General features: G+C 43.6%; 2 protein-coding genes across 3 annotated transcripts in view; one reads left to right on the plus strand and one right to left on the minus strand.

Moving 5' to 3' along the window:
• The window catches only part of fig4a (FIG4 phosphoinositide 5-phosphatase a), a 122,806-nt gene extending 112,185 nt beyond the window's left edge, over positions 1 to 10,621 (minus strand). The window contains exon 1 of one of the 2 annotated variants that reach the window (XM_060849256.1): positions 10,538 to 10,621. The gene's annotated coding sequence lies outside the window, so the exon portion shown is untranslated. Of the gene's footprint in view, positions 1 to 10,197 lie in introns of both variants that reach the window. The other variant, XM_060849248.1, reaches the window with a different exon arrangement.
• Positions 10,455 to 14,856, plus strand: part of ak9 (adenylate kinase 9) — a 269,696-nt gene continuing 265,294 nt past the window's right edge. The window contains exon 1 of the mRNA XM_060854563.1: positions 10,455 to 10,649. Coding sequence (XP_060710546.1) covers positions 10,539 to 10,649 — 111 coding nt within the window. The 5' untranslated portion in view covers positions 10,455 to 10,538. The remainder of the gene's footprint in view (positions 10,650 to 14,856) is intronic.

A 14,856-nucleotide genomic window follows, 5' to 3' on the forward strand; every position in this document is an offset into this window, starting at 1 on the left:
CTGTGCTCTGACTACAGAGTCCCCTATCACAATCGATCACTGGGCACCTGACATACCCCTCATTACATTACAGCCATTCTCGGTACCAACATCTTAGCTTTTTGTGCTACATTCCGAGAGTCCATCACCCTTACATTTTCCAAAACAGCATACTTGTTTGAAATGGGGATACCATAGAAAACTCCTGCACTACCTGGGTACCCCTCTGACCTTTTCCGGAGTTAAGCCATCTACCGAGTCAATATGGGTGGAAATTAGGAACAGCAAGGGAGCAGTCACCTCTTTAGGAGTTTACTACAGGCCCCCCAGTAGCAGCAGGGAGATGGAAGAAAAAAGAAAGCATAGGTCGGCAGATTTTGGAAAAGTGTGGACGCAGTAGGGTTGTTGTAATGGGTGACTTTAACTTTCCCAATATTGATTGGAACCTCCTTCGAGCAGAAGATTTAAATGGAGCTGTTTTTGTAAGGTGTGTTCAGGAGGATTTCCTAACTTAGTACGTTGACAGGCCGACGAGGGGAGAGGCTATTCTAGACAGTGCTCAGAAACGAGCCGGGGCAGGTATCAGATCTTGTGGTGGGAGAGCATTTTGGTGATAGTGACCACAACTGCCTCACATTCTACATAGCTATGGAGAAGGAGGGGATTAGGCAAAATGGGAGGATGTTTAATTGGGGAAGAGGAAACTATGATGCAATTAGACATGAGTTAGGAAGCATGGATTGGGAGCAATTGTTCCATGGTAAAGGCACTATAGACATGTGGAGACTGTTTAAGGAACAGTTGTTGCAAGTGATGAATAAATACGTCCCTCTGAGACAGGCAAGAAGTGGTAAGATAAAGGAACCTTGGGTGACGAGAGCGATGGAGCTTCTCGTCAAAAGGAAGGTAGCTTACATAAGGTGGAGGAAGCTAGGGTCAAGCTCAGCTCTACAGGATTACAGGCAGGCAAGGAAGGAGCTTAAAAATGGTCGGAGGAGAGCCAGGAGGGAGCATGAGAAAGGCTTGGCAGAACGGATTAGGGAGAACACAAAGGCATTTTACACTTGTGAGGAATAAGAGAATTGTCAAAGAAAGAATAGGGCCGATCAGGGATAGCATAGGGAATTTGTGTGTGGAATCGGAGGATGTAGGGGAACCCTAAATGAGGCTTTTGCTTCTGTCTTTACAAAAGAAATGAACTTCGGAGTGAATGAAACCTTTGAAGAGCAGGTGTGTATGCTGAAATGGATAGAGATAGAGGAAGCTGATGTGCTGAAAATTTTGTCAAACATTAAGATTGACAAGTCACCAGGCCAGGACCAGATTTGTCCTCGGCTGCTTTGGGAAACGAGAAATGTAGTTGCTTCGCCACTTGCGAAGATCTTTTCATCCTTGCTCTCCACTGGAGTCGTACCGGAGGACTGGAGAGAGGCAAATATAATTCCTCTCTTCAAGAAAGGAAATAGGGAAATCCCCGGCAATTAAAGACCAGTAAGTCTCACGTCTGTCGTCTGCAAAGGTGTTAGAAAGGATTCTGAGGGATAGGATTTATGACCATCGGGAAGAGCATGGCTTGATTAAATGCAGTCAGCACGGCTTTGTGAGGGGCAGGTCATGCCTCACAAACTTGATTGAGTTCTTTGAGGACGTGACTAGAAACGTTGAGGAGGGTCGAGCTGTGGATGTGGTGCATATGGACTTCAGCAAGGCATTTGATAAAGTTCCCCATGGTAGGCCCATTCAGAAGGTCAGGAGGAATGGGATTCAGGGGAACATAGCTGTCTGGATACAGAATTGGCTGGCCAACAGTAGACAGTGAGTGGTAGTAGAAGGAAAATATTCTGCCTGGAAGTCTGTGGTGAGTGGTGTTCCACAGGGCTCTGTCCTTGGGCCTCTATTGTTTGTAAGTTTTATTAATGAATTGGATGAGGGGGTTGAAAGATGGGGACGGCAAGTTTGCAGGTGACACAAAGGTTGGAGGTGTCGTTGACAGTATAGAGCACTGTTGTAGGCTGCAGTGGGACATTGACAGGATGCAGAGATGGGCTGAGAGGTGGCAGATGGATTTCAACCTAGATAAATGCGAGGTGATGCATTTTGGAAGGTCGAATTTGAAAGCTGAGTACAGGATTAAGGATAGGATTCTTGGCAGTGTGGAGGAACAGAGGGATCTTGGGGTGCAGCTACATAGATCTCTTAAAATGGCCACCCAAGTGGACAGGGCTGTTAAGAAAGCATATGGTGTTTTGGCTTTCATTAACAGGGGATTGAGTTTAAGAGTCATGAGATCTTGTTGCAGCTCTCTAAAACTTTGGTTAGACTGCATTTGGAATTCTGCATCCAGTCCTGGTCGCCCTATTATAAGAAAGATGTGGATGCTTTGGAGAGGGTTCAGAGGAGGTTTACCTGGATGCTGCCTGGACTAGAGGGCTTATCTTAAGAGGAGAGGTTGACTGAGCTAGGACTTTTCTCATTGGAGAAGAGGAGGAGAAGAGGGGACCTAATTGAGATATACAAGAGAATGAGAGGCATAGATAGAGTTGATAGCCAGAGACTATTCCCCAGGGCAGAAATGACCAACGTGAGGGGTCATAGTTTTAAGCTGGTTGGAGGAAAATATAGAGGGGATGTCAGAGGCGGGTTCTTTACACAGAGTTGAGAGAGCATGGAATGCGTTGCCATTGTGGAGGCAGGGATATTTAAGAGACTCCTGGACATGCATATGGTCACAGAAATTTGAGGGTGCATACATGAGGATCAGAGGTCAGCACAACATCGTGGGCTGAAGGGCCTGTTCTGTGTTGTACTGTTCTATGTTCTATATATCCAATTGTATCTGCGGCTTTTCTCCCTTCTTATAACTGCCATCCATCACACCCCCCCAGCTCCTGTAAATTCCTTATTGCCTCTAACTGCCATGCCAACCGATTCATGTGATCGGATAGGATTCACAACCAAAGACACTTCCTGCAAACATAATCAGCAGTAACATGGAAACTCTCCCTAACTCCACATCTGATAGGAAGAGCACATCACTCTCCTCAAGGCCATCTTTGCTTCTTTCACAATCTACACACCCAGAAAATAGCACTGTCTTATTGCTCAAAAAAAAACTGCTCAAGGCTAGCTTAATACTTAAGCGTTATATTTTTGAAATTTATCAAGAGACAGATCTCAATAAAATACATAATCAAGACATAACCCACTCTATTCACTACTGTAGATTTACAGCAAGGTTACATTTTAAAACTATGCACTTATCTGCTCCTGTGCTGTGAGCTCTCCCACACAGCTTCCTCCAAGGGCAGCTGTGACTTTCGCTGTTTGTTAAACCGTTCCGAAACACACTCCATGTCCAGAGATACTTGAACCAAACAGTAAAGGCAGTAACTGGGCAGATTCACTGCGGTGTCAGACAGCAGTATAGGTTTCTTTCTCTGACCATGTGATTAGTGCCTTTGCCTGTCTTTCTCCTATTTAAAGTGCCGTTGTTTTGATCTTTTGTCCCCTCAAAGTTCCCAAACAATGCAACAGTATATCAAACAATAACTGCTGCTCCTGGAATTCGAAGAAATCACCTCCAACATCTAAAATACTTCAAAAAAAAAAAGGAGCAGCTCTTATAGCCACAAATCTTTCCCCCATCCTCCTTCTTGGACAAAACACAAGTTAGGTGCATGCTGGACTACTCTAGGTGTAGCTTAACACCACCTCGGAATTTTTAGATTCTGTGAAGAAGCTTGACAGCATACAAGAAAAATCAGGCTGCTCAAATGGCACCCCATCTATCACTGTCAATATTCGTTTCCCTCCATACCAACGCAGTACATATTGTGTACAAAATGCACTGTGACAGCTCACCCCTAACCTCCTTTTAAAACCTGTGATCTCAGCCAGTATTGCCATTCCATTGTCAAAAGAATAAAGAACAATAATTTTATGCAGCTGTAACTTAACTTGCCTAGTTTTATGTTCGATTCCCCACTTGACCACCTTATCCACTTGTGTTCCAACTTTCAGGGATCTGGGAACCTATACATCCATATCCCTCTGAATGTCAATGTTCCTAAGGGTTCTGCCATTTATTGTCTAATTCACACGAGTTTGATCTTCTAAAATGCATCACCTTGCTTTTTTTTTTAAGATTAGATTACTTTTAGATTAGATTACTTACAATGTGGAAACAGGCCCTTCGGCGGGTCGGTGTGGACTTGTTGGCCCGAAGCACAACCCACCCATACCCCTACATTTGCCCCTTACCTAAAACTACGGGCAAATTAGCATGACCAATTCACCTGACCCGCACATCTTTGGACTGTGGGAGGAAACCGAAGCACCTGGAGGAAACCCACGCAGACACAGGGAAAATGTGCAAACGTCACACAGTCACCTGAGACAGGGAATTGAACCCGGGTCTCTGGCGCTGTGAGGCAGCAGTGCTAACCACTGTGCCACCGTGCTGCCCACGCAGCATATTTGTCCATATTAAACTCCATCTGCCATGTTTCTGCCCAAATCTGCAATTTATGTCCTTCTGTACCTTTTGGCAATCCTCATTTTCTGCAATTCCACCAATTTCGGTGTCATCTGCAACTTACTAATCAGACCACGTTTTCCTCCAGATCTTTTACATACAATACAACCTCGATTATCCAAACATCAATGATCCGAATTTTGGATTATCTGAACAAGATCTCAAAGTGCTGTAAAAACAGCATTAGGCAACTCAGCTTTCATTTATCAGTTATACGGCAAATTGTGTGCATTGCTGGAAAACTGAGAAATGTTCAATAACTGGCACCCATAAACTACCACTTGTTTACGATCAGATAGCTACCACCCCACCAACCTCCGTACACAGCTATCTGGACTACACCTCCTCCCACCATGCCCCCTGTAAAAACTCCATCCCATATTCCCAATTCCTTCATCTCCGCCGCATCTGCTCCCAGGAGGACCAGTTCCAACACCGCACAGCCCAGATGGCCTCCTTCTTCAAGGACAGCAGATTACCCCCAAACGTGATCGACGATGCCCTCCACCGCATCTCCTCCACTTCCCGCTCCTCCGCCCTTGAGCCCTGCTCCTCCAACCGCCACCAAGACAGAACCCCACTGGTTCTCACCTACCACCCCACCAACCTCCGTATACAACGTATCATCCGCCATCATTTCTGCCACCTCCAAACGGACCCCACCACCAGGGATATATTTCCCTCCCCTCCCCTATCAGCGTTCCGCAAAGACCACTCCCTTCGTGACTCCCTAGTCAGGTCCACAGCCCCCACCAACCCAACCTCCACTCCCGGCACCTTCCCCTGCAACCGCAGGAAATGTAAAACTTGCGCCCACACCTCCTCCCTCACTTCCCCCCCCCCCAAGGCCCCAAGGGATCCTTCCATATCCGCCACAAGTTCACCTGTACCTCCACACACATCTATTGCATCCGCTGCACCCGATGTGGCCTCCTCTATATTGGGGAGACGGGCCGCTTACTTGCGGAACGCTTCAGAGAACACCTCAGGGACGCCCGGACCAACCAACCCAACCATCCCGTGGCTCAACACTTTAACTCTCCCTCCCACTCCACCGAGGACATGCAGGTCCTTGGACTCCTCCACCGGCAAAACATAACAACACGACGGTTGGAGGAAGAACACCTCATCTTCCACCTGGGAACCCTCCAACCACAAGGGATGAACTCAGATTTCTCCAGTTTCCTCATTTCCCCTCCCCCCACCTTGTCTCAGTCGGTTCCCTCAACTCAGCACCGCCCTCCTAACCTGCAATCTTCTTCCTAACCTCTCCGCCCCCACCCCACTCCGGCCTATCACCCTCACCTTGACCTCCTTCAACCTATCACATCTCCATCGCCCCTCCCCCAAGTCCCTCCTCCCTACCTTTTATCTTAGCCTGCCTGGCACCCTCTCCTCATTCCTGATGAAGGGCTTATGCCCGAAATGTCGAATTTCCTATTCCTTGGATGCTGCCTAACCTGCTGTACTTTAACCAGCAACACATTTTCAACTGTGATCTCCAGCATCTGCAGACCTCACTTTTTACCCTGCTTACCTTCATTGACTGGTGTCCAAGAACACCCAGATCTCTTTGTACTGCCCCTTTACCTAAATTGATTCCCTTTAGGTAGAGATCTGCCTTCCTGTTTTTGTCACCAAAGTGGATAAAAATCCATTTATCCACATCAAACTGCATCTGCCATGAATGTGACCACTCACCTAACCTGTCCAGGTCACCCTGTAATCTCCTAACATCCTCCTCACATTTTACCCTGCCACCCAGCTTAGTATCATCAGCAAATTTGCTAATGTTATTACTAATACCATCTTCTATATCATTAACATATATTGTAAAAAGCTGCGGTCCTAGCAATGATCCCTGCAGTACCCCACTGGTCACTGCCTGCCACTCCGAAATGGAGCCGTTTATCACAACTCTTTGTTTCCTATCAGCCAAGCAACTTTCAATCCAAGTTAGTACTTGGCCCCAATACCACGTGCCCTAACTTTGCTCACTAACCTCCTATGTGGGACTTTATCAAAAGCTTTCTGAAAGCACCCTTCCATTGATACTCACGGTCTTCTGTGAGTTCTGAGCCTACCTAGCCAGCACATCCTGGAACCCAGGAGTATATTTTTTGTACCAGCCTGCCATAATTCACCTTATCAATCACCTTACTAGAGTCTATGTAGACAAAATTCACTGCCCTTCCTTCAATCATTCTGGTCACCTCCTCAAAAGCAAAATTCAGTCAAGTTGAAGAGACATAACCTTCCCTGCAGAAAATCATGCTGCTTATCACTAACAGGTCCATTCACTTTCAAATGTGAATAAATCTTCTCCAATAGCCTCCCTACCACTGACCATTCCTGAAGAAGGGCTCATGCCCGAAACGTTGATTCTCCTGCTCTTTGGATGGTGCCTGACCTGCTGCTCGTTTCCAGCAACACATTTTCAGCTCTGATCTCCAGCATCTGCAGTCCTCACTTTCTCCCCACCACTGACATCAGGCTCACCAGCCTATAATTACTTGGATCTCTGTTTCCCTTGTCAGAAGGTCACAGCCTATAGACCACTTTCTTCATCTAGTTTCATTATACTATTCTTCCTTTCTCCCTTATACAGTGTATACTTAAGCAGGTTTCACCTTCTGGTTGTCGTATTATAACACGCGTTTCATTAACGCAAATTCACTGTAAGGCGATTGACAAAATGGGACACTATTTCCACAGTGCAAACTTTTAAAACATGTTAGCAGTAAGGAATTACAGGACCAACACTTTAAATGCTGTTTCTAAAGCACAAATTTTCTATAACGTGGGGTTGCACAAGAACGCACCCATTGTGTTATAGAAGAAGTGGTCCATCTATAGTCCACACTCAAATACTCTATGAGCAAATTCCTCCTTGGGTGCAACAAATGGTTTCCAAATGCCACACATTCATCTGCAAAACCAAACCCTGGTAGAACAGAGAGTATACCTTTACAGTGTCAACCCTGAACATCAGTCATTTTCTACAGTTGCGAATTACGTACAAGATTAATAAAAAGATTCAAGATGGTGTCTGCTGATTAATTTGTGTTTATCAGCAACACAGTTGAGGTCAGCTGTCAGATTTGCCCTATGTCTTCAGAAATCACAGATTAATCCCATGGACATTCTAGTAACAAACTTCCTTGATTTACATGAAAACATAAGAAACAAGGACAGAAGTAATCTAGATGGCTTAACAAGCCAGTTGCCATTCAATGCAAACATGACCCAGTTCTGCCATTCAATGCAATCTTCACCCTCAACTCTATTCTCCCATACCCTTTACTGATCCTCCCCAAGAGAACCAAAAGAAAACCATTCATCCATAAACCTACTTAATATAATCCACACAGCCGACTGGAGTAAGCAATTCCAAACATTCTGGAAACAGCCTCTTTGAATACATTTAAGGCAAGGTGAAGAGATTCTTGATTGAAGTGGAAGCTATCATCAGGGTCAGCAGGAACATGAATTTGCAGTGAATTAGATGGACCATGATCTTATTAACTGACACAGAAGAATCAAGGGATCAACTCCTACCTCAATAGTATGCTTACAGTCCTCAGGGAAGACAGTTTTCCTCAGCTCTAATATATCATTGCCCTATCATGAGATTGCTTTGTGTTCTAGCCATCACAACCAATAGAGGAGAAAGTGAGGACTACAGATGCTGGAGATCAGAGTCAAGAGTGTGGTGCTGAAAAAGCACAGCAGGTCAGGCAGCATCCGAGGTGCAAGAGAAGAGAATCAATGTTTCAGTCATAAGCCTTTAATCAGGAATGAGGAAGGACTCATGCCCGAAACATTGATTCTCCTGCTCCTTGGATGCTGCCCGACTTGCTGTGCTATCACAACCAGTATTGCTGTCAAACCCTTTCAGAATGTTGTCCACTCCACTTCTCATTTGTTAAAATCCAGAGAAAATAAAATCCAGTCTCTCATCATAGAACAGCTTGCTCATCCCAGGAAACAATGTACTGAACATTCACCAGTGATGCCTCCCACACAAGTATATACTTTCTTAAATAATGGAAACCAAAACCATGTACATGTATTCCTGGTATGGTCTCTTCTATGTAAAAACAATGACTGCAGATGCTGGAAACCAGAGTCTAGATTAGGGTGGAAAAGCACGGCAGTTCAGGCAGCATCCGAGGAGCAGTAAAATCAACGTTTCGGGTAAAGCGGTCTCTCCTATGCAAATATATCAATAATCTATTCTTCTACTCAACCCCTTTGAAATGAAATCCAAGATGATACCTTCCTTAACTGGAATCCTACTCGGGGCTACCATTCCTGATCTGGCATGCTATTAAGGGCTACAATTCCGCCCTCCTAGAGACTTAGCAGATCCAACTCCCTCTAATCATCAAAATACATTCAAGATCCATGATGACAGCAGGGATCTTCCACTCCTGTTGACTTTTTCTCTTTCTTTTTTACTTTTGCTCTTTTTTCCCCCTTTTCTTTAAAGCCTGAAGAGTGGCAGGTGAAGGACATAGCTTCCAGCAGCCGCTAGGTTAACTGAGCTCGACACTGTTCCACCCCAGACCAGCCTCTTCTATCGAGCAAGGAGCTGGTGCTGGGCTGACTTCCCCAGCCTGGATTCTCAGAATAAACTGAGGCTCCAGGTTCACAAGTAGGCCCAAGTGAGTAGAAGCATCAGCAAAAGGAATGGATGGAAGATCAGGGCAGCGTTTGGAAGCGTGTCGGATCGGGAAGAGGAGGCTTCTCCCGGCCGAACAACAAGGTGGCTTCCTGCAGCCTGGTGTGGTGGTCTCATCCCGGCATTCTTGTTCCAGAATGGCAGTCTTATTTTTTCCAGAAAACTAAAAAGGGAGTGCAAACACCCATTCTTGTTTTTTTTTAATGTCAGAATGGCAGTCTTATTCCTTAAATTAAGAAGCCATTAACTGAAATGTGGTGAACTTTGTCTTTAAAAAAAAAGGAGAATTATTTTGTGTATCTTCTGTCATTAATATAGGCATCATGGTGTGGCAACTTATAAAACTTTTCACTGTATTTTTCATGTAAAAATACACATGATAATAAACTTTTTCTCTACACAATTCTCAGCTAGGCCTTTCCAAAACATAAAGTTCTCCATCCTTACTACCAAACTGAATGGCCTTAGCAATCCCCATTTGCCTAATAACAGAGATACTGAAATGAATGGCACTTGAAAGGAAAATTAGGTAAATACCCACCTAAAGGAGAAAGGGAATGGATCGGGTTGACGGATGCTTAAATGCCCACTAATTGTGTTAACTCTGCGTGTCACTGTCAGTCATAGAGATGTACAGCACGGAAACAGACCCTTCAGTCCAACCCATCCATGCCGACCAAATATCCCAACCCAACCTAGTCCCAACTGCCAGCACCCAATCCATATCCCTCTAAACCCTTCCTATTCATATACCCAATCCAGATGCCTTTTAAATGTTGCAATTGTACCAGCCTCCACCACTTCTTCTGGCAGCTCATTCCATACTCACACCACCCTCTGCGTGAAAAAGTTGCCCATTAGGTCTCAGTGTTGAGAGGTGGAAGAGGAAAGCTGGAGAAGTAATGTTGGTGTTTAGGGTGACTGTTCCAGGATGTCTCCCCCATCCCCGGTTCCCGCCCGGGTGGGTGCCGCTGCTCGAGCGCAGGCTTTGAAAACTCACGCGCTGTCAAACCGTCAACGGTTGCGGCCGGAGCCCCTTCAGCGACGAGGAGAGGCGGCGCCGGCGTCTGATTTATCCGCAGAAAGAAGGGAAGGCAAAATAAATCGGTCACAACGAGAGGAATCTCTCGAACAGAAACTGCGAGTATCCCAAACAATAATTACTCAGGATCTTAACTGATATCCAAAGATCAGTCTCAGTCTCAGTCTCGGTCTCGCTCTCCGCTCCCTCCTAGTTGAGTCAGCTGATTTAAAAGTTAATCCTTTAACGGAATGGAAATTCAAGATCTTCACCTTCAGGAGACTTCCTACCGATAATAATAAGTTGAAACACTACTCACGATGAAAACCGTAAATGTTTTATGGGGAAGTAGCTCTAGCCAGGAATCCGGAATAAACCCTGATGAGGAACTGACGATCTTACCGTTCGCCGAAGAGACAGACTTCTGTCAGGTACGAAACGCGATTTTAAAAAGAATTCACGCAATTTTATGTGAGCAGAATGGGGCATTTAACTCCCTATGGAGCACAGCTCCTCAATATCATCGGCACGGTGGAAAGGGCAATCTGAAGTTAACCAATGTGAAAATTACAAAACAATTATTCGAAATAATAAAGGGAAGCAGTGAATCAGGAAAGCCAGCGCAGAACTACAGTTCCCAGAGAGCACTATGCGCACGCGCCCTAGCCCTTCTCTCAGCCCAGTGCAAGTGTTTCTATAGTTACTGACTCAAAATCACTGCAACACGAACCATGAGACAGGTAATAGTGATCGAGTGATTTAGCAAAATAAAAGTCAACATATGTAAAATGCAATCGTAAGCCCACGATATAATTGTAAGATTTATTGTTGCATGAATTGAATGTAAGTTGTAGATCTTGCGTATTGCATCTGAACGAGTTAATTGTCACGGAAAGCTGTCAGCAAATTGAAGAGGAAAACATTTGAGTACCTTGTTGAAAACTTAAGTGTTTTCAAAGGATGCTAGTCAAAATGATGGAAGTAAAAGTTGTGAGTGAAAGCACATGGATCATCTTATGTAGCAAAAGTAATTTGGAGTCTTGAGAATTTTATTCCTGTCTTTAAAAGGCAGTGGATGCAACATATTTATTTTTAAAGCTGGGGTAGATAGTCTTGATTATCAAGGAGATGAAAGCGTATAGGGATATGCCGGAATATAGAGTTGAAGTTAAAATCAGATCAACTGTGAACTCTTGAATAGCAGAATGTGCTGGAAAAGCCAAGTGGCCTACTCTTTGTTTCAGGTTCATATGTTTGATTGAATTATGAATTTGCGACAATGTTTTAACCCACATTTTTGATTTTAAAAATGATTGTTTCACACCGTAGAACATGGAACCTGGAGTGTTGACAGGCTATCTGGTCCCTCAAGTTTACTCAGTCATTCATGAAAAACATGGATGAGTTGAACCGAAGGTTCTGTTTCTGCTCTGTACAACTCTGTGACTCTGTGATTCTAATTAAGTGATCCTCAAATGCAACCACATGGTTCTGCTCAATGGACATATTCCCTGATTCCCGTAAACAAACAAAAATGTATCAATGTCACACTTTAACATACTCAGTGACGGAACACTTATAGCAATCTGATTGAGAATTCCGAACAGTCAATTCCTAAGGTTCATAACCGTATATGTGAAGAAACTGCTCCTAATCTTGGTGCCAAATGTTTCCTTATGTTAAGACAATCCTTGTGTTCTGGACTTCAGATGAGGAACAACATGTGTTTTGGCAAGATCACTTTTCAATCTTTGAAACTCCAATAGTACCGCTCCTGAACACAAAATAAAAATACAGCAGATGCTGAAAGTCTGAAATAAAAATAGAACATGCTAAAATATTCAGCAGGCCAAGAAGTATTTGGTAATATCATTAACATTTTAGGTCCCTTCACCGGTCTGAAGAAAATTTAAAATGGAATTTTTTTTTGAACAAGTGAAAGGAGGAAGGGAAAAGGAAGAGTAAAATGAAAGATCTGCATAGGACAGAGGGATGAAGAGATTAATTGACCAAAACGTTCATGATAAAACAAGTGTCTTTACCATAAGAGAGCTCTTTGATCCTATTAATTAATTCACTGTACCTTCAATGCACCCTTTTGAAGGCAAGTTAATTCTTAGGTATGCTTTATATCTTTCATATGGTCCATGTGCTTGTTCAGGACCATCGCACCTACCTGAACTTAATACATCATGGACTTTACATCGTCTTGATCATACCCCTTACTCATGCAGAACCATTCCTGTGGCTTCTGCACCAAGCCTTGTTTCCTGAAGTAAACTATCTCTCGCTTAATGGAGTCTTGTGTTCAACATTGGCGTTTGACAATGGCGATTTACTCACCCCAGTTCCAGAAAGTGCAGATTTAACCTGGTATGGAGTATTCTCACCATTAGCAAGACTGCTAGAGCTATTCCTGTAATTACATGAGGGGTGGTCTTATAATCAACTTGGAACCGGGACAGTTTGTTATCCAGTGAAGCTATTGGTGGTTTCTTCAAGCCTGCCTTCAAAGTTTGGACTGCTCTTTCTGCTAGACCATTGGATGATGGATGGTATCGAGCTATCCTTATGTGACAAATATTATTCAACTTAATACTCATGTTCCCTACTGGTAAACGATGGCCCGTTATTTGTGACCAACACACCGGGAGACTATGTATCGCAAAAGATGTGTGCAGCTTTTCTGTCATCATTCCAGTGTTTAACAAATGAACTCTGTGCACATCCAGTCATTTTGGGTGGGTGTCCCCAGTGACTAAGCATGAAGTTGCTAGCTTCATCAGTTGCTTCAGTATTTGAGACAAGCTATCTTCCCAAGGTTATTTGAGGTATACAGCAGGCAACGAACGAATCAGGGTAGCCACTTCCTGCACAGTAGCTGAGATGTGCTCTACAGAAGGATCAAACTTGCACTGTGAGCAAAGGTATGGGCCCTATTTATGAGGTTGCTGATATGGCCAAACTTATATTGTGAACAACTGAAGATTTTATAACTTGCACATTGAGGAAAGGGAACTCGATTGACTACTCCAATTCAAATTAGGTTAGGTTAGATTACAAAATGATAGAATCCATGAAAGCAATAAATTTTTCAGTGCACCTGTCGGTACAGTTATCGCAAATGTATCATCTATCTCTCAGAAATATGCAAAGTGTAGGAGGTTCAAGGACATTCCATCAATGAAGTGCTTCTTGTGGAAACCAACAAAGATGTTAGTGAAAGCTGGGCATAGAAGGGATGGCGATCCCATCCACCTAGACTCACATGTTCTCATGAAAGCTGAAAAAAATTGCATGAGTTACTCAGTTCATAAATTCCATGAGTACAGATTCAGACAATGATACTGTATCATGTAGGGATGTAAAATACCAAACAGCTAGTTGATAAATATTGGTCCTGCCATTCATAAATTACCACTAACACTGTGACTTTTTTTGGACAGGTATTAGCAATCATAGAATCATAGAAGTGATAAGGTAGAGACAGAGGTCATCCGACCCATCAAGCTTGCACCAGCTCTTCAAATGATCATCATTGCTTAGTGACAATCTCCTCCTTTTCCCCCATACCCTTGCATATTATTTTTGTTTAAGTAAACATCTAATGCCCTCTTGAATGGCTCAATTGAACCTGCCTCCACCACACTTCCAGATGGTATATTCCATATGCTTATGTAGTTGTAGTTGTTCCTGTAGATTTACCCATTGCACTTTTTAATCTTTGGTTTGCTTTATTATTGTCACATGTACCTAGGTACAGTGAAACATTTGGTTTTACATGCAGTACAGATAGATGATGCCATACAAAGTGCATTGGCCAATAGAACAGAGCAAAGAATACAATGTTATGGCTGCAGAGAAGGTGCACAAACAGCAAGATCAACACTGAATTTAAAATTTGAGAGGTCCATTCAGGACTCTAATAACAGTGGGGGAGAAGCTGTTCTTTAATCTGTTGGTACGTATGTTTAAGCTTTTGTATCTTCTGCCTGACGGAAGTGTTTGAAAGAGATTATAACTAGGGTGGGAGAGGTCTTTGATTATGTTAGTTGCCTTTCCAAGGCAGCAAAAAGTATAGATAGAGTCAATGGGTGGAAAGTTGGCTTGCATGATGGACTGGGCTGTGTTCATAACTCTCTGTAGTTTCTTATGGTCCTGGGAAGAGCATTGCCATACCAAACCATAAATGCATCTGGATAGGATGTTTTCTTTAGTGCATTTATAAAAATCTTAATGAACATGCCAAATTTCCTTACCCTCTGGAGGAAGTAGAGGCATTCGTTGTTAAGCATTTTTGATCATTGCATCAACATGAGTGGAGCAGGACAGATTATTGGCAATCATCACTCCTAGGAACATGATGTGCTCAACCAACTCCGCCTTAGCACTATTAATGGAGATGAAGCATATCCTCCACCTTACTTCCTGAAATCAATAATCAGCCCTTTTGCTGATATTGAGGGAGAGATTGTTATTTTTACATCATGCCACCAAGTTGTCTATCTCTTTCCTGTATTCTGTCTCATGATTGTTTGAGATCTGGCTCCATCAGTGAACGTGTAAATAAAGTCAGGACAAAATTTGGCCACACTGTCATGAGTGTGCAGGGAGTATAGTAAGATGCCAGTGTTGGGG

This window comes from Hemiscyllium ocellatum, chromosome 3, assembly GCF_020745735.1.
Source record: "Hemiscyllium ocellatum isolate sHemOce1 chromosome 3, sHemOce1.pat.X.cur, whole genome shotgun sequence".
NCBI classification, from domain to species: Eukaryota; Metazoa; Chordata; class Chondrichthyes; order Orectolobiformes; family Hemiscylliidae; genus Hemiscyllium; species Hemiscyllium ocellatum.